The sequence below is a fragment of the Tubulanus polymorphus genome, chromosome 10 (assembly GCF_964204645.1).
Source record: "Tubulanus polymorphus chromosome 10, tnTubPoly1.2, whole genome shotgun sequence".
NCBI classification, from domain to species: domain Eukaryota; kingdom Metazoa; phylum Nemertea; class Palaeonemertea; order Tubulaniformes; family Tubulanidae; genus Tubulanus; species Tubulanus polymorphus.
In genome coordinates this window covers 244,875-267,615 of record NC_134034.1, presented here as the reverse complement: position 1 = coordinate 267,615, position 22,741 = coordinate 244,875, and the positions used below count along the sequence as shown (strand labels likewise).

General features: G+C 40.3%; 3 protein-coding genes across 11 annotated transcripts; 2 read left to right on the top strand and 1 right to left on the bottom strand.

Annotated features, from left to right (window-relative positions):
• Nucleotide 1: 1 nt before the first annotated feature.
• On the top strand, nt 2-3,020 carry LOC141911966 (oxidoreductase NAD-binding domain-containing protein 1-like). 2 transcript variants are annotated; one of them, XM_074803096.1, is made up of 7 exons: nt 2-113; nt 473-548; nt 1,475-1,581; nt 1,653-1,794; nt 1,951-2,205; nt 2,439-2,541; nt 2,623-3,020. In XM_074803096.1, the coding sequence occupies exons 1-7, from the start codon at nt 61-63 to the stop codon at nt 2,793-2,795; spliced, it is 909 nt and encodes a 302-aa protein (XP_074659197.1). In that variant the 5' UTR covers nt 2-60; the 3' UTR covers nt 2,796-3,020. The 2 variants fall into 2 exon arrangements, with proteins under 2 accessions (XP_074659197.1, XP_074659198.1); XM_074803097.1 differs by lacking the exon at nt 2-113 and adding an exon at nt 267-314.
• Nucleotides 3,021-3,272: 252 nt separating this feature from the next.
• Nucleotides 3,273-8,364, top strand: LOC141912069 (pituitary tumor-transforming gene 1 protein-interacting protein-like). Of its 4 annotated transcripts, XR_012620117.1 has the most exons (8): nt 3,273-3,620; nt 3,890-3,939; nt 4,893-5,001; nt 5,575-5,752; nt 5,830-5,876; nt 6,026-6,074; nt 6,902-6,949; nt 7,150-8,364. XR_012620117.1 is itself a non-coding variant. In XM_074803251.1 (7 exons), exons 1-7 carry the CDS (start codon nt 3,464-3,466, stop codon nt 7,191-7,193), a joined length of 633 nt encoding a protein of 210 aa, XP_074659352.1. In that variant the 5' UTR covers nt 3,273-3,463; the 3' UTR covers nt 7,194-8,364. The 4 variants fall into 4 exon arrangements, 3 of the variants coding, with proteins under 3 accessions (XP_074659352.1, XP_074659353.1, XP_074659354.1); XM_074803251.1 differs by lacking the exon at nt 6,026-6,074; XM_074803252.1 differs by lacking the exon at nt 6,902-6,949.
• Nucleotides 8,365-12,480: 4,116 nt separating this feature from the next.
• Nucleotides 12,481-20,987, bottom strand: LOC141912016 (sodium/nucleoside cotransporter 1-like). 5 transcript variants are annotated; one of them, XM_074803175.1, is made up of 15 exons: nt 20,865-20,964; nt 20,603-20,654; nt 19,967-20,027; nt 19,207-19,541; nt 18,953-19,104; nt 18,615-18,832; nt 18,396-18,537; nt 18,116-18,307; nt 17,493-17,654; nt 17,037-17,162; nt 16,408-16,538; nt 16,093-16,261; nt 15,695-15,877; nt 13,584-13,764; nt 12,481-13,501 (listed from the first exon to the last, which is right to left on the bottom strand). In XM_074803175.1, the coding sequence occupies exons 4-15, from the start codon at nt 19,520-19,522 to the stop codon at nt 13,404-13,406; spliced, it is 2,070 nt and encodes a 689-aa protein (XP_074659276.1). In that variant the 5' UTR covers nt 19,523-19,541; nt 19,967-20,027; nt 20,603-20,654; nt 20,865-20,964; the 3' UTR covers nt 12,481-13,403. The 5 variants fall into 5 exon arrangements, with proteins under 5 accessions (XP_074659276.1, XP_074659275.1, XP_074659272.1 ...); XM_074803174.1 differs by lacking the exon at nt 19,967-20,027; XM_074803171.1 differs by lacking the exons at nt 19,967-20,027; nt 20,603-20,654 and having other exon boundaries at nt 20,865-20,987.
• Between the last annotated feature and the right edge of the window lie 1,754 nt (nt 20,988-22,741).

Sequence of the window (22,741 nt, the reverse complement as noted above, 5' to 3'; positions counted from 1 at the left end):
TACGAGATCATTACGCAATGACATCCTTTTTGATATTATAGCGAAGAAAGTTGTTTAAATATGTTAACAAGAGCCACCAGAACCTGTAAACCGATTGTACGATCTTTTAGAAGGTAGAGCTATTCTTCATCTGCAATGTTATGTATTGATATTGTCTTATAACCTATAAAACCAACCGTAAATGTAAAATTCAGCAACAATCGAGATGGCGCCACCAGCCGGTCTCTATTAGTATCGGGGTTTTTCGGTGTATGTACTTTGAACCCGTATTTATCTGGTTAATTGGATTGTATTTTCAATGTATTGACGGATTGGTTTGTATATTGAGTTTACAAGCGAGTACATAGCATATAATTACCCAAACATCTGCTGAGTGGTCCCATCCTCGGGGCCCAGGAACGCTATGGCCCGGTATTATTGCCAATGGGGTCATTGGCCTTTGACTATTTCTGTACTTCTTTCTTTCTGTTAGGATGATGAATTCAAGAACTAATGGAGCTGGTGGTAAAACTCACCTGGAAATAACAGCCAATGATCAACGAGGAAATGTAAGAATTTGAACTCATTTTCTTAATCTCTATTCATTGAAGGCACTAAGAGCTGTCAGTGCTAGGCCCTGGTGCCAGCACTAGGGGGCTCTATTCACAGCTCCTCCCTATGAACTGCTGGGACTAGTAATGTTTGGTATCTTCTATCCTAGATCCTGGTGCCGGCACTAGGGTGTGCTAGTCACAGCTCCTCCCTATGAACTGCTGGAACTAGTAATGTTTGGTATCTTCTTTCCTAGATCCTGGTGCCGGCACTAGGGGGGGCTAGTCACAGCTCCCTATGAACTGCTGGGACTAGTAATGTTTGGTATCTTCTATCCTAGATCCTGGTGCCGGCACTAGGGGGCGCTAGTCACAGCTCCTCGCTATGAACTGCTGGGACTAGTAATGTTTGGTATCTTCTATCCTAGATCCTGGTGCCGGCACTAGGGGGCGCTAGTCACAGCTCCTCCCTATGAACTGCTGGGACTAGTAATGTTTGGTATCTTCTATCCTAGATCCTGGTGCCGGCACTAGGGGGCGCTAGTCGCAGCTCCTCCCTATGAACTGCTGGAACTAGTAATGTTTGGTATCTTCTTTCCTCGATCCTGGTGCCGGCACTAGGGGGCGCTAGTCACAGCTCCCTATGAACTGCTGGGACTAGTAATGTTTGGTATCTTCTTTCCTAGATCCTGGTGCCGGCACTAGGGGGCGCTAGTCGCAGCTCCTCCCTATGAACTGCTGGAACTAGTAATGTTTGGTATCTTCTTTCCTAGATCCTGGTGCCGGCACTAGGGGGCGCTAGTCGCAGCTCCTCCCTATGAACTGCTGGAACTAGTAATGTTTGGTATCTTCTTTCCTAGATCCTGGTGCCGGCACTAGGGGGCGCTAGTCACAGCTCCCTATGAACTGCTGGGACTAGTAATGTTTGGTATCTTCTTTCCTAGATCCTGTCGGCTGCTACTGTCGAAAAGATCGAAAATATTTCACCGAAAATCAAACGCATGATTCTGAAAGTTGAAGATCAAAGACTTACTTTTAAACCCGGACAATGGTGCGTTCTGAAATATTTTAGATTGTGTTGAGCTGTGTGGATGCTGAGAAATGATGTAATGAATTTTGTAGGGTTGATTTTTACGTTCCTGGGATGAAAGAATGTACAGGATTTTCAATGGTTTCAACACCGAAAACAATGGCAGAAAACGGCATTCTAGAACTAGCTGTGAAACAGAGTATACATCCAATCACTAACTGGGTCCACTCTGATGTGAGTATGAAATCTATAGATTATTTGATGATGTCATAGGGGGATTTTTGACATCTTTTCTGTCAATAGATCATTCAAATCTCTAAATATATTGCGAGTAGACCTAGTAGGTAATTTGATGATGTCATAGGGGTGTATTTTCCTATTTTCTCACAGTGTGGCGCCGGTAGTCAGGTGAATATTCGCGTTGGTGGAGATTATTTCTATTCTCCCGTATCTGATGCTGATCTCTCGCGTGATATACTCTTCCTGGCAGGTGGCGTTGGTGTCAATCCTCTATACTGTATGTGGCAGAATTTAGCGGATCTATATTCCGAAAGGATTGGACTCGGTGCGAGCGGCAACAATCCAACCCTGGGTAGTGTACATTTGATGTTCTCCGCGCCATCTGTCAAAGAACTCATATTCAAGGTGAATTAAGGACAAGAGGTTTAATCTTTGTTTAATGCGCTCCTTGTCTCGCGTATGAGTGGTTTTAAGAACCCACTTTTCAGAAGTTCAGATTCACAGAAAAGTTTGACTCAATTTATGGCTTTAATTGCTATTTAGTCGCTTCGAAACAAATCAAACTAAAAAACTTTGATTGATCTGGATCCAGATCTTCATCCTTGATTTGTGCAAACTGTAATTTCTCTATTCTTTAGGATGAAATTTTGAAAACCTGTGAAAAACTGCCGCAGTTTTCTCACAAGTTTTTCGTGACTGGAAATTTAGAGGATGATTTGAAAACAGCAGATTGTGAAATCAGTAAGTATTTGAAGTGCGCTAAGACTGGTCTTAAGCGTTAACGGTTTTAAATAAAACCGGGGTCTGGTTTATGTGTTACAGGTAATCGTAGAATTCAATCTGAAGACATCCGTTCAGTTCTAGAGAATGTCGCGGATAAACAGAATTTATTGTGTTTTATTTGTGGTCCGTCTGCCATGACGAACAGTATCGCTGATTTACTCAAACATCAACACATACAACCAGATAATATCAGATTTGAAAAATGGTTTTGATTCCTCCACCAGGTGGCACTAGCGAGACTCGGCGGTAGTTCCCGCAATGACCCAGTGCACGTTGACCCGGGACGGTATTTTCTCACTAGGTGGAACAAGTGTGTTTTAATAGATAACCAAAGCTGTGGGTGCGCCGGGCTCTAAATTTCCAATGTGCACAATAGCGCCATCTAGATGATTGATTATTGTTATTTTACGGTAATGCTTTAATTTACTATTGAATGATAAAACATTTAATTTACTTCTATGAAAATTTTGTGTCGTTATTTTTCGGACATAAGATTGAGGATTAATCTAAAATTGAAGAATCGTGTTCTTTTCTACGAGTTTCGGGTTGATCGCAGCAGCATCTTTGAACCCGGCGCAGCGGCCCGCTGTTGTTTTGGTAATATATCTTAATTGAATTGATTGGTTGCAATATAACTAAATTGAATTGTATTGGTTTAAATTCTGATATTTTTCTGATGACATGCTGCATATTTTAGTGGGCAGATTAAATTTTTTTTTCACTGCGACACATTCTAAAAATAGCCTTTTTCTGTCTGTTGACAGTTGGTTTATGAGAGTGAAATCGTTAGAAGGATCGAACTGGGAACTATAGGAACAGCGAGGAATCGGATTTACAAACACCAGTCTAATTTAAACCGGTTTAAATCATCGCTGAAATCATGACCGGGATTAATACCACTTCTTCACAAGTTTCGTTTTTCTCGACGATGATTTCGTGGTTTGTTTTTGGTCTCGTGATTTTGATGTCATTTTCCGCTTCATTCGCTCAGATCACGACATCAGCGCCCCCTACGACAACCCTCACACCTACACAGGGTACGTATCTGATCAATTCAACGACTCGAAATTGTCAATTCAAACATGACTCGAAGGAGGTCGAGGACAGGTAGAGAAGGGGTGTGTGGCCTCCTCAGGAAATTGGGTGACTGGGTCCAAGAAAGATGATCAGAATTTTTCAAAATAGGGCGACTTCTGGAAATACCTCAAGGATGAACAGGCTAAACCTCCCGCCCATCCCCCCCTGGCCCGGGAGCCGCCGTCTATCTGAGTAAAACAATAATCTCCTGATCTGTTTGAATTTCTAGTTTGCGCCAAATACAACGGATCGTGTGATGACTGTGTTCGAGTTGCCGAGGTGAGTAATTAATAATAATAATAATATTTATTTTTATATAGCGGTATTCTCATTACAGACTCGTTACGCAGGATAAGTAATAATGATTTAGATATAAAACGATACAAAGCCATTACAGCATTTCAATCATAATTTTCATTTAAAAAGTGAGTTTTTAGCCTCTTTTTAAAAATTGACAGTGACTCTCTATCACGAATAGATTTTGGCAATGAGTTCCACAAAGTATGGTTTAATTAGTATGGTTTGCGCCTAGTGGCTGCATCTCTTCCACTTGCTCCTACAATTCAACTAGTAGTGAGTTTTTCGAGCCATTGCTTGATTATTGACGTTCTTCCAAATGAACATTTCTTTATCAGTTTTGATCTGGATCGGACCTGACTACCGTTAATAGACATTGCCTTTACATTTCAGTAGTAACAAATAACTTCCTGGTTCTAAAATACTACGTTACGTTTGGTGGCAATATTTTGAAATAACCAGGAAGTAATTTGTCTCTTCTATATACTACACTGTTACTGCTCCCCCCGTCCCCCCCCCCCGTTGTGTTAAATGATTCTCACAGTCATTTCAGTAATATTCCTATACGCTTCCTTCATCTGAGAAAGTAAGCTCGATCAAAATAGGGGGGAGCGGGCCGGCTGGGCCATCCATTGAATCTGCGCCTGATACCTAGAAATATCCAGCCTGGATGAATTAAAAAGACTCCTTACCACACCCGATACCTAAAAATATGAAGTAAAAAGACTCCTAAAAACAAACCTGTTTATCGGTTTAAAGCGCCTTAGAACATTATATCAGTGAAATTTCATCGTGACTAAAACTTGGCTAAACTCCTAATTTGGTCGAGTTGTTCGTAAGGTTTGAGTGAGACCGGACTGATGAACTGTTTTGGTCGAGTTGTTCATAAGGTCTAAGTGAGACCGGACTGATGAACTGTTTTGTAATGATTTCAGTGTATGTATTGTTATAAAGGCAATAAGTGTGTTCCGTATCCTGTTGGTCATATTTTACCATCCAGTGACGACTGTCCACTTGACTATGCTCGATGGGGAACTTGTCTCGGTAAGTTGCCGCAGCAGGCTTTTAACAAAACTAATTATCACTTAATACCGTATCGGTAAAACAGGATTGTGATATTATCCTGGATCCAGTTCCACGGTTGTGAGTTAAGATTTTCACTCTTAAAACATTGAAAATGAACTAATTTTAACTCTGAGTTAAGTCCGACTAACAACTGTGGAACTGAGCCCTGATAAAATCTTATCTCGTCAGTTTGAAATGAAGCAATTTCCTTATTTCTGAAGACCGTAAAAGACTACTGCATCTACCGGCTGCTCTAAAACTGGTTATTGTTAAATGTTGGATAAATCACCAGTGCGATATTTGAAATAGCATTGTAACTATGATATTTCAGACGAGAAGATACACGATATCTGTGTTAGATGAGAGAGAAAAACCACAATAAATTCAGCCATAGATAAAAAGTGCTTGAATAGAAGTGAATATAATTTGAGTTAAAGACTATTAGTCATCATCAGGCCCGCATAGTAAACAACAACCAACTTCTGGCTAATAAAATACGTCTAGTCGATAGTCTCATTGAAAGAGGTTTAAATCGTTTGTTTGTTTTTGTAGTGAATTTCAAGGTATTGTTGATAGTAATGGGCGTCCTCGCCGGCGTCATTCTCATCTCGACGTGCTGCTGTATCTATTGTTGCTGTTGCCGTAAGAAACGCGTCAACAAGAAATACAAACAGGAAGAAGAGAAATGGGAACGAGAACGCGAAGAACGACGTCAGAAAGCTGAGGAGAGGTGCGTTTCCCCCCCCCCCCCCCCCCAGTACTGATCGGTCTCCAAACTCTGTCTTATATATATTTGTGTAATTGTAGGAAAGCTGAGCGTAAAGTGAAGGCAGATGAGATCAGAAGGAAATACGGTAAGTGCTTCTCTCACTCGCCAGGGTCGCATTCATCAGGGGTAATAGTAGTAGCGTGGAATAGCAGGGTGGATGTGGATTAAGCAGGGTGGAACTAGGTGGATCTAGAACCCAGTATCTATTGAATGGTTATTACTACTGATTTACAGGAATGCTTACTACTAACAGTGAAGATACCGAAGCATTGATTATGTGAAGGTGAATTCATACAGTAGACTCAACGACAGGCCACTAGGGGGAGCTGAGAGTCTACTGTAGTTTCAATCTAAATGTCGTCTTGCATGCTCTGATGGTGTTTCTGTTATTATTACGGTGTTTGCTCTACTCAATTTAGTTGCATGAAGTCTGGATAATTTATTTTCATTTTATAGCAAAAAATTCATAAACTAAATTTGTAAATTTATTTGTTTGATGTTGTTCACACACACAGCACATGACTGGTAGAATATCCTAGGCTTGGAATTCTCAGTCAGCACAACAACTGGTAGAATATCTTAGGCTTGGAATCTTTTACTTTTTTCTATATCTCTGGAATAAATGATGCGTAAATACTGGTTCTTAATCACAAAATCTTTCATCTATTTCAAAATGGTTTAAGGGAATATACATTTTCCTGTTATCATGCCGACAACATTCAAAATAAACTGCCTTCATTGTTAATGATTATTCAAAAGATTGTTTTGTGCATGTTTTAAATGTGAAAAATAGATTCACTATTGTCAGTAATGCTCCTATTGTGGTTTGAACACCTGTCCCTGACATATCTGCTCGTAGACTTGGCTCAAATGAACACCTCTCCCTGATTTGTCTGCTTGTTGATTTAGCTCGAATGAACACCTCTCCCTGACCTGTCTATTTGTGGATTTATTGATTACTTGCTGAAGCGCTCCATTCTCCTTGACCTGTCTCTTCCCCTTCTCCGTGCTGGTACCATTCTCCTAGTCACACCTTCCCCTGGCTTGTGTCAATGATCAGATGGACACCTTCCCCTGAATTAAACTAATTTATCTTATCATTAATTATAGACCTACCAATTAAAGAAGATCAACCCAAATCACCTCCTAGAGTCAAAGGTATATAATATTACTTTTGAAAAACTAACAGTTCAAATGCTTCTTATTGAGAGCTAACCAGGAGAGAGGGGAGTTAGAGAGAGGGGAGTGAGGGAGGAAGGGGGGAGTGAGGGAGGAAAGGGAGAGAGTTTAGAGGTATGATGTGTTTCATTAAGTTGTTTAGGATTTGTTTTTAATTCTCATGATTTCTATTTTTTCAGGTCTAATGAAAGATGACAACCCGTACCAGAGAATGGATGCATAATCAATGCCCCCTATTGGACTCTCGTGACATCAACCTGATCCGTCCGTTCACGGAATTCTCCACCACGGCATCGTCAACTTGATCGTCATTTCACTGAAAACTTGAAATCTAATTATTAGATGGCACTTATTGAAATAATCGAGAACATATAAATTATCGTTGACAGAGCCATCTTTTGGAATTTATCAAAACTAAGATAAGATAAATTATCTTATCTTGGTTAAATGAATTATTAATTTATTACTCTCCTACTATTTCCATGGTACGAGAATCGCCGCCTACTGTTGTATTTTGGAACTACAAATTAGATATTACCGCCACCTGTCCTTGTGTTGAGGAACTATGAATCAGCAGATATAAACGCCCTCTGCTGGTGATGTTATGATACAAATTATAGTGGAATAGAATTGAATTTAAAACATTCCGACTTTGATCAATTCTAAATTCGAGCGAATATTTGAATATAATGTTTTTGTGCTTTTAGTTTTTTGTGTGTGATTTAATTAAATGTTAAAAGTCGTTGTAAATATGCGCTAAATAATTCAACCGAAATTCAATCTAAATTCAATCAATCTATATTCCTTCATTCTTTCGTTTGTTCAATGACTAAAATTATTATTGATTTCTAACATTCATATTTATTGCTTATTGTAAGTTGTATATATATATATATAGATATCTTATTGATTATTATATTTCCAGTTGAAATTTAAACCGAATGTTAATTGTATCGTCCAATGTTAAATACCGGAAATTTTTGTAAATCGTTAAAGTTTAAATCAAAAACAGAAGATATAATTTTGAAGCAGATGTTGAGTGTTGTCCCAGCTCTATATACTGCTGTCTGTGAGTTTGGATTTAACAGGGAAGGGGGAGGGGGCGGATAACAGTGTTCTCCCACTCCCCTAGACTGGTTGCGTTACCCTTTATATCAGTAAGATTGAATAGCTGAACCAGTCCAATTTATTTGTAATACTGAACTCTGGCAAGTGAGGCTAATTGTGGCCGATTCAGTATCGCATTGATTCCAGAAACTGGTTTTTCCCGATTCTCTGAAATTATTTGCAATTTTTCTGTCAATATTTTTCCGTTGAAACAAATTTATTGTAAATATCAACAATGATAACTTTCAAAAACGTTGAAACATATTTTTTGTCTGACAATAATGAATTAGATATAAATATTATAATAGTTGTTAGTTTGTCATCTCTAGTGTCTCGATGGGTCAAGGTTTCCGGAGTCAGAGTGATTGATGGACAAGGATTACGGGGTTTGAACCCAGTAATTACTGACACTGATTTAGAGTGGTCCTGATGCTGAGTAGAGGATGTACAGGGGTGTCCCGGGTTTGAAACCGGTAATTACTGGTACTGATTCGGAGTGGTACTGATGCTGATCAGAGGATGAACAGGGGTGTGGGTTCAGACCCAGTAACTACTGATACTGATGCAGATTGGTCCTGATGCTGAACAGAGGATGTACAGGGGTGTCCCGGGTTCGAACCCAGTAATTACTGATACTGATTCGGAGTGGTGCTGATGCTGAACAGAGGATGAACAGGGGTGTCCCGGGTTCGAATCCAGTAATTACATGATACTGATTCAGAGTGGTGAAGCTGAATAGAGGATGTACAGGGTCTCCGACGAGGAGATATCCAACGTTATCGCCATCTATTGGAATTTGGCTGAACTTACTAGATAGCTCTTACTGGTCTCACTGACTCTTCTCTAATCCGTTAAAATCATACTCGCCATCTGGTGGATATAACCGTCATTAGACTAGTATTATAGAAATCCACCTGATGGCGAGTTTGATTTTAACGGATTAGAGAAGACTCAGTGAGACCAGTAAGAGCAATCTAGTCAGTTCAGCCAAATTCCAATAGATGGCGATCATAGCATTATTATTAAAGTAAGCGGACGTCCCGGGCTCGAACCCAGTCATTACTGACACTGATTCCGAGTGGTCCAATAGTTACTGATACTGATTCAGAGTGGTCCAATAGTTACTGATACTGATTCAGAGTGGTCCAATAGTTACTGATACTGATTCAGAGTGGTCCAAGGTGAGACTGATTCAGAGTGGTCCAATAGTTACTGATACTGATTCCTAGTGGTCCAATAGTTACTGATACTGATTCAGAGTGGTCCAAACTGAGACTAATTCAGAGTGGTCCAATAGTTACTGATACTGATCCAGAGTGATCCAAGGTGAAACTGATTCCGAGTGGTCCAATAGTTACTGATACTGATTTGTAGTGGTCCAAGGTGAGACTGATTCCGAGTGGTCCAATAGTTACTGATACTGATTCAGAGTGGTCCAATAGTTACTGATACTGATTCTGAGTGGTCCAATAGTTACTGATACTGATTCAGAGTGGTCCAATATTTACCGATACTGATTCAGAGTGGTCCACTGACACTGATTCCGAGTGGTCCAATAGTTACTGATACTGATTCCGAGTGGTCCAATAGTTACTGATACTGATTCAGAGTGGCCCAATAGTTACTGATACTGATTCAGAGTGGTCCTGATGCTGAAGAGAGGATGTACAGGGGTGTCCCGGGTTCGAAACCCAGTAATTACTGATACTGATTCCGAGTGGTCCAATAGTTACTGATACTGACCGAGTGGTCCAATAGTTACTGATACTGATTCCGAGTGGTCCAATAGTTACTGATACTGATTCAGAGTGGTCCAATAGTTACTGATACTGATTCCGAGTGGTCCAATAGTTACTGAGACTGATTCCGAGTGGTCCAATAGTTACTGAGACTGATTCAGAGTGGTCCAATAGTTACTGATACTGATTCATAGTGGTCCAAGGTGAGACTGATTCAGAGTGGTCCAATAGTTATTGACACTGATTCAGAGTGGTCCAATAGTTACTGATACTGATTCAGAGTGATCCTGATGCTGAATAGAGGATGTACAGGGTCTCCGACGAGAGGATATCAAGATTTCTAACGTTATCGCCATCTATTGGAATTTGGCTGAACTGACTAGATTGCTCTTACTGGTCTCACTGAGTCTTCTCTAATCCGTTAAAATCACACTCGCCATCTGTTGGATATAACCGTCATTAGACTGTAGTATTATAGAAATCCGACAGATGGCGAGTGTGATTTCAACGGATTAGAGAAGACTCAGTGAGACCAGTAAGAGCTATCTAGTCAGTTCAGCCAAATTCCAATAGATGGCGATCATAGCATCATTAAAAAGTTAGCGGATGTCCCGGGTTCGAACCCTGTTATTACTGACACTGATTCCGAGTGGTCCAATAGTTACTAAGACTGATTAGGAGTGGTCCTGATGCTGAATAGAGGATGTACAGGGGTGTCCCGGGTTCAAACCCAGTAATTACTGATACTGATTCAGAGTGGTCCAATAGTTACTGAGACTGATTCAGAGAGGTCCAAAGTGAGACTGATTCAGAGTGGACCAATAGTTACTGATACTGATTGCGAGTGGTCCAATAGTTACTGATACTGATTCAGAGTGGTCCAAAGTGAGACTGATTCAGAGTGGACCAATAGTTACTGATACTGATTCCGAGTGGTCCAATAGTTACTGATACTGATTCAGAGTGGTCCAATAGTTACTGATACTGATTCAGAGTGGCCCAATAGTTACTGATACTGATTCTGAGTGGTCCAATTGAGACTGGTTCCGAGTGGTCCAATAGTTACTGATACTGATTCAGAGTGGTCCTGATGCTGAAGAGAGGATGTACAGGGGTGTCCCGGGTTCGAAACCCAGTAATTACTGATACTGATTCCTAGTGGTCCAATAGTTAGTGAGACTGATTCAGAGTGGTCCAAACTGATACTGATTCAGAGTGGTCCAATAGTTACTGACACTGATTCAGAGTGGTCCAATAGTTACTGATACTGATTCCGAGTGGTCCAATAGTTACTGATACTGATTCAGAGTGGTCCAAACTGACACTGATTCAGAGTGGTCCAATAGTTATTGATACTGATTCAGAGTGGTCCAATAGTTACTGATACTGATTCCGAGTGGTCCAAGGTGAGACTGATTCAGAGTGGTCCAATAGTTACTGATACTGATTCAGAGTGGTCCTGATGCTGAATAGAGGATGTACAGGGGTGTCCCGGGTTCGAAACCCAGTAATTACTGATACTGATTCCTAGTGGCCCAATAGTTACTGATTCAGAGTGGTCCAATAGTTACTGAGACTGATTCAGAGTGGTCCAATAGTTACTGATACTGATTCAGAGTGGTCCAATAGTTACTGACACTGATTCAGAGTGGTCCAATAGTTACTGATACTGATTCCGAGTGGTCCAATAGTTACTGATACTGATTCAGAGTGATCCAATAGTTACTGATACTGATTCAGAGTGGTCCAAACTGAGACTGATTCCGAGTGGCCCAATAGTTACTGAGACTGATTCAGAGTGGTCCAATAGTTATTAACACTGATTCAGAGTGGTGCAATAGTTACTGATACTGATTCAGAGTGATCCTGATGCTGAATAGAGGATGTACAGGGTCTCCGACAAGAGGATATCAAGATTTCTAACGTTATCGCCATCTATTGGAATTTGGCTGAACTTACTAGATTGCTCTTACTGATCTTACTGAGTCTTCTCTAATCCGTTAAAATCACACTCGCCATCTGTTGGATATAACCGTCATTAGACTGTAGTATTATAGAAATCCGACAGATGGCGAGTGTGATTTCAACGGATTAGAGAAGACTCAGTGAGACCACTAAGAGCTATCTAGTCAGTTCAGCCAAATTCCAATAGATGGCGATCATAGCATCATTATAAAGTTAGCGGATGTCCCGGGTTCGAACCCTGTTATTACTGACACTGATTCCGAGTGGTCCAATAGTTACTAGACTGATTAGGAGTGGTCCTGATGCTGAATAGAGGATGTACAGGGGTGTCCCGGGTTCAAACCCAGTAATTACTGATACTGATTCAGAGTGGTCCCATAGTTACTGATACTGGTTCAGATTGGTACTGATGCTGAATAGAGGATGTACAGGGGTGTCCTGGGTTCCAACCCAGTAATTACAGATACTGATTCAGAGTGGTACTGATGCTGAATAGAGGATGTACGGTCAGGGGTGTCCTATGTTACACAGGCTTGTGCCCACTGATTGAACTGATCCGAAAATAAACTCAAAGAGACGACCGAAAAGTGCTAGGACTCCAAGTGGGCTAGAAATAGAATTTCCAATACAAAACAATCAAACACATGATATTAGTTTATAGTATATAGAGTAGATTGTATATAAATGGTACACACACAAAAATTGCATTGTTTTAAATTCTAGAATAAATCTACAAGTGACATAATTGTGATATATGTTTGATATAAGATAAATGCGCAACATCAAAATGAGATCAAAAAATAAATGGTAAATATACAAAAAAACCTCCAAAAATAAAGTACTGTTAATATAGAACCGTATTACGAATAAACGGTTCTGTAAAGAGAGAGATCGGTGACATTTATATTGTCAACTACTCCTTTAACTTATCATTTAAACATTCAGATCGATATAAACATACAGTGAACCCTACCGCACTCCCCATTTACCGTCACCCCCGCCTACCGCTAAGTTTTCTCAATGTACATCTCCATGCAAATACATAATAAAACACCCCCGATAAACCGCCATACTCTCTATACCGCCAAAATCGTTCTGCACCGATGTGGGTGGGCGGTATATCAGGGGTCGACTGTATATTGTAAAGCCGAGGGGAGGGGACTGCGGCATGGGGGGGGGCTAACCCTAACCTTGCAGCAGCTTCAACTTGCATTGATTATTACATAACTATTGTCTACATCTGACACTGAGTATTGAACAACATTGTTTCTACATTGAAATAGTTGTTCTTTGGACATTGTAGCTACCATTGTATCGGACAAGACCTTTTAATTACAGTGCATTGGACAGCCGTACACATCAAATAGACAGAAGTCTTGTGGAATTGGGTTTGGACAGAACTCTTTTGACATCATACGTCATCATTCTTAAGACTGGACATCACTGTTTACATAGGCGGCTGCAGTTCCAGCGTCTCTGCACACAGTACAGCTTACATTGGACAATACTGTTTACACTGGACAGCATTCTTTACATTAGACAGCACTGTTGACATGTGACAAAAAGTTTGGCAGTTTCTAATTGAGTGTTAGCGTCTAAAGCTAAAAGTTCTCGGTGATTTATCATAAAATATTAGTTGCGTTGATGATGGTTACATTCATTGTTGAATTGGTCGTTAAACTGCTACAATCGATTATATTTCTATCGACGGTCAGAATTCCTGCAAGACAGAATGAGAATATATGAGTTTCGGATTCTGTTAACAAACACTAGGGGGGAGGGGGGAGGGGGGATAGACGTACCTGCTACACACGCTGTTACTAAACAAGAGATAAATCCAGCCGTCAGCGCCCTCACAGCGAGTCGCGCTAGATCTCCCTTCCTATGCGGAGCCATCGGTCCAATTCCACCCAGTTGAATCCCAATTGAGCTGAGATTAGCAAATCCACACAAAGCATACGTGGCTATAACTTCAGAGCGATACTGCATGAAATAGAGATAAATAGTTCTATCAGTTTACAATAGGGGGAGCTAGAGAGGTACGTGGCTATAACTTCAGAGCGATACTGCATGAAATAGAGAAAAATAGTTCTATCAGTTTACAATAGGGGGAGCTAGAGAGGTACGTGGCTATAACTTCAGAGCGATACTGCATGAAATAGAGATAAATAGTTCTATTAGTTTACAATAGGGGGAGCTAGAGAGGTACGTGGCTATAACTTCAGAGCGATACTGTATGAAATAGAGATAAATAGTTCTATCAGTTTACAATAGGGGGAGCTAGAGAGGTACGTGGCTATAACTTCAGAGCGATACTGTATGAAATAGAGATAAATAGTTCTATCAGTTTACAATAGGGGGAGCTAGAGAGGTACGTGGCTATAACTTCAGAGCGATACTGTATGAAATAGAGATAAATAGTTCTATCAGTTTACAATAGGGGGAGCTAGAGAGGTACGTGGCTATAACTTCAGAGCGATACTGCATGAAATAGAGATAAATAGTTCTATCAGTTTACAATAGGGGGAGCTAGAGAGGTACGTGGCTATAACTTCAGAGCGATACTGTATGAAATAGAGATAAATAGTTCTACCAGTTTACAATAGGGGGAGCTAGAGAGATACGTGGCTATAACTTCAGAGCGATACTGCATGAAATAGAGATAAATAGTTCTATCAGTTTACAATAGGGGGAGCTAGAGAGGTACGTGGCTATAACTTCAGAGCGATACTGCATGAAATAGAGATAAATAGTTCTATCAGTTTACAATAGGGGGAGCTAGAGAGGTACGTGGCTATAACTTCAGAGCGATACTGCATGAAATAGAGATAAATAGTTCTATCAGTTTACAATAGGGGGAGCTAGAGAGGTACGTGGCTATAACTTCAGAGCGATACTGCATGAAATAGAGATAAATAGTTCTATCAGTTTACAATAGGGGGAGCTAGAGAGGTACGTGGCTATAACTTCAGAGCGATACTGTATGAAATAGAGATAAATAGTTCTATCAGTTTACAATAGGGGGAGCTAGAGAGGTACGTGGCTATAACTTCAGAGCGATACTGCAGGAAATAGAGATAAATAGTTCTATCAATTTACAATAGGTGGAGCTAGAGAGGTACGTGGCTATAACTTCAGAGCGATACTGTATGAAATAGAGATAAATAGTTCTATCAGTTTACAATAGGGGGAGCTAGAGAGGTACGTGGCTATAACTTCAGAGCGATACTGCATGAAATAGAGATAAATAGTTCTATCAGTTTACAATAGAGGGAGCTAGAGAGGTACGTGGCTATAACTTCAGAGCGATACTGTATGAAATAGAGATAAATAGTTCTATCAGTTTACAATAGGGGGAGCTAGAGAGGTACGTGGCTATAACTTCAGAGCGATACTGCATGAAATAGAGATAAATAGTTCTATCAATTTACAATAGGGGGAGCTAGAGAGGTACGTGGCTATAACTTCAGAGCGATACTGCATGAAATAGAGATAAATAGTTCTATCAGTTTACAATAGGGGGAGCTAGAGAGGTACGTGGCTATAACTTCAGAGCGATACTGCATGAAATAGAGATAAATAGTTCTATCAGTTTACAATAGAGGGAGCTAGAGAGGTACGTGGCTATAACTTCAGAGCGATACTGTATGAAATAGAGATAAATAGTTCTATCAGTTTACAACAGGGGGAGCTAGAGAGGGACTGTCAGTTTAACCACCTTCTCAAGACACATTCAGAACTGTGGAACTGGATCCAGTAACTGTGGAACTGGATTCAGAATTGTGGAACTGGATTCAGAACTATAGAACTGGATTCAGAATTGTGGAACTGGATTCAGAACTGTGGAACTGGATCCAGAACTGTGGAACTGGATCCAGAACTGTGGAACTAGCAGGTTGTATATTTCACTTACCGATATTTGAGGTGAATGTTGAATGCAGTTCGAACGGTTTTTAATGTAACCACTTAATTGTTTATACGCGACAAATTCATTGAGGAATAATTTAATTCCGAGTAATTCTCCAACTTTATCAGCATCCGACCAATCAACACCCATCATAAACGCAACAGGCATAAAAACATACGAACATATCACCTACAAAATATATCATCATGATTCTAATGAATCGTTGAAGTCATTGAGAATGAGGTTGTCATTAGTAACTAATCATAATTTTGCTGAATCATTGAAGTCATCTTTGAGAATGAGAAGATCGTCATTAGTAACTAATCATAATTCTAATGAATCATTGAAGTAATTGAAAATGAGGTTATCATTAGTAATTATAATTATACTGAATAGATTGTTACCTGGAATGTTAATTCAGGAAGGTCGACCAGTGACCCGAACCACGAGAGAGCAGCGTTTATAAAAGCTAACATCGCGAGGAACGCGATTAAATTCGCGGCAATATTCGCGACTAGTTTAATTGAAGACGAGGCTCCGGCAGACGCTGCTTCCAGTAAATTACGCTCTTTCCTAGAAATATAACATATAAATAGAACTTCAATTCCAGGAAATCAGGATGTGGATACAGATTGGAATCAAGTGTGGATACAATGTGGAATCAAGTGTGGATACAATGTGGAATCAAGTGTGGATACAATGTGGAAATGTACTCTTACCCTTTTTCCATCGGAATATCGTTAGAATCAGTGAATTTCGATTGTTCCGTTTCTGGATAGAATAGTTTTGATACAGCTAGCGCGACTGGTGCGTTCATTACAGATGCACACAGCAGATGTTCAGCAGGTACCTACAACAACAACAACAACAACAACATAGCGTCGTCATTATGATTTTACTGAGTTCAGACACCTGAAGTTCATTCAGCAGCTCAGATTCAAGAGTTCAGACACCTGGAGTTCATTCAGCAGCTCAGATTCAAGAGTTCAGACACCTGGAGTTCATTCAGCAGCTCGGATTCCAGAGTTCAGCAGCTCAGATTCCAGATGCCCAGAGTCTCAGGTGCCCGGAGTGTCAGGTGCTTGGTTCAATAAATATTGGTTCAATTTCACTTTATAAGTTGAAACCGTAGAAGAAAATTTACTTAATCAAACTCAAGTTGAATTGTTCTCAGAACTCGATCCACAACTGTGGAATTGGATCCACAACTGCGCAACTGGATTCAAGACAGTGGAACTGAATATATGAACTAGAGATACAAAACTGTGGAACTGGATACAGAACTGTGTAACTGGATAGAGCACGGTGGAACTGAGTCTGTGGAAGTGGAATTACAGTGAATACTAACCCCGAACAGTATATAAGCAGCTAAAACTCCACCAGCGATAGTAGCGAATCCACCAGTCATCATAGCGTGGATCTCTGAATTAGTCATCATTCCGATAAACGGACGCACAAGGATCGGAGCTTCCGTCTATAAAACAATCAATCAGTGAAACTATCTGTTCATCATTGAGAGACTGGAGAGGGTAGGGGGAGTTGAGACTGGAGGGGGTTGAGACTGGAGGGGGGTCGATACTGGAGGGGATAGGGAGGTTGAGACTGGAGGGGGTTGAGACTGGAGGGGGTAGGGGGAGTTGAGACTGGAGGGGGTAGGGGGAGTTGAGACTGGAGGGAGTTGAGACTGGATGGGGTAGGGGGGTCGAGACTGGAGGGGGCAGGGGGTTGAGACTGGAGGGGGTAGGGGTGGAGACCGGAGGGGGTAGGGGTGGAGACCGGAGGGGGTGCGGGGAAGTCGACTCACCTGACCGACGAATATATTACCAGCTGCGCACAGTGATTCAGTAGCAGACGTTCCCATAGTAACCTGCATCACCCAGGCGATCTTACCGATCAGACTCTGCATCACTCCGAGGTGATATAGAGTCGAGATAGCGCAGCTGAAAAATATTATTACTGGTAGAACCTGAAATAAAGTATAATTAATGATGAATTCATAAACTAGTTTTATAGACCGGGAGGGAGGGAGAGATCAGGAGACTCCAGGTTTTATCTCTTTATCTCAAAGTAACCAACGAGCAACATAGAAACAACGCTGTATTAAATTAAAATCCATTGTGTGCACAGAAATCAAACACACTACAATGTATGTGTATACACTGACTGGTATCATCTAGACAGAACCGGTTCATTCTTTAGGTATGTGTGATTAAAAAGATTTTTCCGAGGTACAATTTGAATTTCAGAATTTGAGTGGCCACAGGGTAAAAAACCGGACTTGAATGAACCCCTAAAATAAAATGTTAAGGATGTCAGAGTATTTTAAGGTTCTGTAGTAGGAATGCTGTCGTCCCGGTACATGATTTACTGGGAATCTAATTTTCGATGGATTCAGGGAATGTTATTTTTACTGATTGATATTTTTACCTTGAACGCAAATAAATGATCTTCGTAATTTTTGCCGAACACGAATGATGATCCGTAGTCCGTGAATTTAAGAAACTCTTGCGCCTGATCCCCGAGATACTTAAACGCTTTAAAGCCGAAGTCCGTACGCAGTATAACTATACCCAGAACGAATTGTATCGCGAGACCCCAAATTACTGTTCGCCATTTCACCTGAAATACGATAATATCAAATATCATAGTTACATGAAATCTCGAATTAATATCGATATTTCTGTCGATGTTTCGATATTTCGCTCACCTTCGAAGGATTCTTTGAGAAAATGAACAAGAAAAACAGGAACATCAGGAACCCGGCGAGAGAGATCAGTTGCCGTGGTTTCGGACGTATCTCCACGGCGATATACGTGATCAGAGCGGCAACCAGTCCGATATACACAAACCTAGAACAGGAAACGAGTCTAATATCGAACAACCAATCAGTATCGACCATTTAAACATTCTATATATTCATACATACCATCGTACGATAGACCAATTGTTGTTGATTGCCATGGCAACGGGCACGTAACATTTTTTGTAAAGATGGCCGCCGATTCTGTCTCGTATTAACGAGTAGGTCACCCAGGCGATGACGAGCGATGTGACGACTACTAGCGCCATCGCGCGGTTAACATCGATAACACACGCGGCAATGAAGAATGCAACATAACCTAGCAACATGATTATCCATAGCAACTGAAAATAATAGGCAACAATGATAATCTTAGATGAGTCAATGACAAACATAATTTCGACTAGGTTTAATCCAGACTAGGTTTAATCATATCCATTGTGGACATTGTTTCGAGGTTTTACCTTTTTTAAAATCGCGCTGTTTTCATGGAAAAACTGTTGCACTTTTCTCTGCACAGATTCCAGTTTACAACAATCAGTTTTAATCTCTTCTGATTCAATGTTATTTTCAATATCGCTTTCACTGCTGGATGACGCAGCACAGACAACGCCACCTATAATCATACGAGTACAACAGTCAGTCACGTGCCTGATCCATGGGTCCCACGATTAACATCAAATAATTGAAGTCAACTTAGAAAAAAAAAATATTTTACCGTTGTCCAAAATGATTTTCACTTCACAACTGTTGCTACAACTACTGTTTCTACTACTAGTGCTGCCATCTAGTGTCTTTTCGAGAGTTACATTCGAGGAGAGAAGGAAAGATTCAGTCGTCAGAGAGTCGCCTGCTTCTGAGGTGAAGGTCATTATCGAGTCATCCACTAGTGAGGTGAAGGCTGTTTTAGAGTCGTCTGCTGATGAGGTGAAGGTCGTCGGAGTAGATCGATTCAGATCTAATTCCATGAGAGGCGTTCTATTTTTACCCCCGGCAGGTAACGGTGGACGAGGATCTGATGTGGTTTTAGTCATTCTATTCTCGTGAAGTTCCCTGTGAAAATAAAATGATAACAATAAACTCAGTTACACGAAGTCAATGGAGACTTTGAATAGACTCCTAAATGGAAATGTTGTCGAACAAGTCATCAAATAGATTGATGTTCCCAATGAGTGTATGATATAGTTTTTACTGGAAAATGATTTATTAATGAAAAAAGTTGATTCGAATTTAATTGAAATATAGAAAAAATTGAAGCGCAGTAACCAGGGGTATCCTGGATGGAACCTAGTTCTAGTTTTTTTAGTTCCTGTTGAATCAAGAACTTTAAAAATTGGAAATGATCTTACTTCAGCTCTAAAACTCCAACTGAACAAGAAAGTGGGTAATACTTTGAGCAATACATTTCCCTAACTATCATTTCTATGTTACCAAAATAAAATCCTAGGAATTTAATTCATTAGGAATCTAAAAGTTACCTTCACAATTAGATGAATTACAAACACCTTACTCTAACCCGAGCACTTTGAGTTAAACTACCTGGAATCAAAACTAGTTGTGATCCACAGACAGAACCTGGTACTGGGTAATTCCAGTCAAAACACTTTCTGACACATTGGAGTAATCAGTCTGATTACTCCAAGCTGACAATTAAAACCGGTTTACATTGTGGGCTATTATCAGTGCTGTACAAACTGTGACAACAAGGAGTTTGACAAAGAGACATAATTAACTAAGCGGATTATCTGATTAGGTATAGAAAAACTATAAATCTAAGATTAAGGATAATTTAAACTGATCAGTTGTTGATTAGAATGATTTACAGCAAAACAATAAAACACAATATCACAAATCAGAGTTCAACACTGATTAGATAAGATAAGTTTAAACCAACCCCTAGAAACAGTTCAATGTTATTTCTTGGACCAATAAAATAAGTTGCATCTTTCCTTCCACATCTCAAACCGTTTAGTATAGAGAAGAGGTGGGTTCTAAATCTAACCACTATATCACTCATATACAGGGATTGGCAGAATATGGGATGGTCTCTCGAGTGCCATATGGCCCGCTTTAACCCCAAATAAAATCAATGTAGTCACAATCAGTAGGCCTACCTCAGGTCTGTAGCCGGGCAGGTGTAACTGTGTAAGGCAATCCAGTTGAAATCTATTGTTAGAGATGATACAGGTTATAAATGGGATGAATTTAAAGGAATACTGGATTAATATCTCGCTCTGTTCACGGGACAGACAGGAGTGAGTCACCACAGCCGGCCGCCCCCTCACCTCCACCCACGCCGCGATTTTAATAAAGTTGAAATCGAACCCTTCCCGATTTGAAATTCTCCTGTTTGAATCTACTCGTGTATAGACCTACCTTGTCGTGAAATTATCTCATTCAATGTAACGCCACAAATTCGGTAAAATCGTGATAAATAGCGAATCTAAACTTGCCGGCGCTCAGCCTCAGCTCGTCGGATGAGTGTTTTCCTATTTCGGAATTCCCGGAAAATCCTTTGTCAGAAATTCCGCGCAAAAATGACGTCAATCGTGCATTGCCGCATGGTGGCAGCACAATACGGTTCTGATCCATTCTCTTTTCCTAGGCGGCTTCTGCCACGCACATGTCCTCGGAAAGACAATTTCGTCAACAAACTTTTACAATCGCTTTCAAAACAGTTTTGAAATCAGAAATACTTATTAAGCTCAGTAGGAGGTCAGTACTTATCTATCGCAGGTTCGCACCAACAGAACAGTAAAGATAATTTTTAAAACAATCATTTTCTTTATTTAATTCTATTCTAACTAAAGTTTAGTTTCATTCAACACAGTTGGTTAATTAACGAGTAATTTTCCGGGCATTTAAACGGAATATTCTCTAGTTTTACAGCTCGCAAACACCATGCATATTACAAGAGCCGCCATTACAACAGTCAGGGTCACCGTCACATCCACTTTCACCAGCAGCGATGCAATCTGAAGAAAAAAACAATTATATTTGAATTGCTTCATGCATTTAGAACTAACTGACAAACTGCGAGACAGGTGGCAAACTGGGCCCAGCGGAAGTCAGAGTAGGAGGCACAAGGAAATCAGAAAAATGATTTGTTTTTCGTCATAGTTTAGACAATTCATGTCTGAGGTTTAAAAAACAAAACAATGATACAATTTTCAAGCTAAGCAACATAAATAAGGCATACTTGAACGTTTTTCCTCTCTCAACTCTTCCAGATATTCACGCAGTAACGCGGTTAAAGGTGACGCGTCAGTTAACGTTACCATCAGCGTAACGCTGCATAAAGCCAGTAAAAACAAGGTCGTCGACTGAAACCGAAACGAGAATAATTATTACACCCCCAGTCATCAGTGGTAAAATAAGTTTAAAAATCAGTATTCATACGACAAACTCTCGCTAGAAGTCAGCGAGAGAATAAATGAATTCGTTTTTAATCTTTCAAATTTTGTATTTGGATTTTAAACTGATAAATCTGTTCTCAAATCAGAGTACACCAGTGCTGCAGTTGCTGAAAGGTTGGTAAGAATCTAACCAGTGGATAGTTGACATAGTGACAATTAAAAGTTTATTATTACTATGGCATTTATCTACTGGTTATCAACTTTTCAGCAACTGCAGCACCTGGACTGTTCGACTTTCGGTATTTAACGATATATTCGCTACATTATTTTCGCTTAAAGTAAAGTTAATCTTTCGCAGTCTTACCTTCATGTTGTTTGTTCGTGCAGGTCAGTTGCAAATGTTGCCCGTAACTACTGACAAGTTGTATATATACCCTACGAGACCCGTGTAATCCCCAACCGAGTTGTTTCATTGGTCGAATTCTATCTTTACGACGCGCGACGATCCGCATTTTTCTATAGTTCAGTAACTCTTTTGAAGTGAAATGTATATTTACGTAGTTACTAGGTATAAAACTATATTATATAATACACTAAATAACCCGGTCCTGAAAATATGTAGAGTTTACGACCCGTGTAAGTATTTAAGCCCCCCCCCCCAGGTCGGTCAGTCAGTGCACGTTACTGGTTTTCTGGCGCGCGGTATTCTCCTTTTAACTGAGATCGCCGATTCAGACCCAGGGAAATTTGTTGTTTTGGCGCTCGCCAATAACGAGCTATCGTTTTTCCACTTTTGACCCCCCTCAGAGTACCATTCGGTTAGAACCCACCCCTCAGAGTACCATTCGGTTAGAACCCACCCCTCAGAGTACCATTCGGTTAGAACCCACCCCTCAG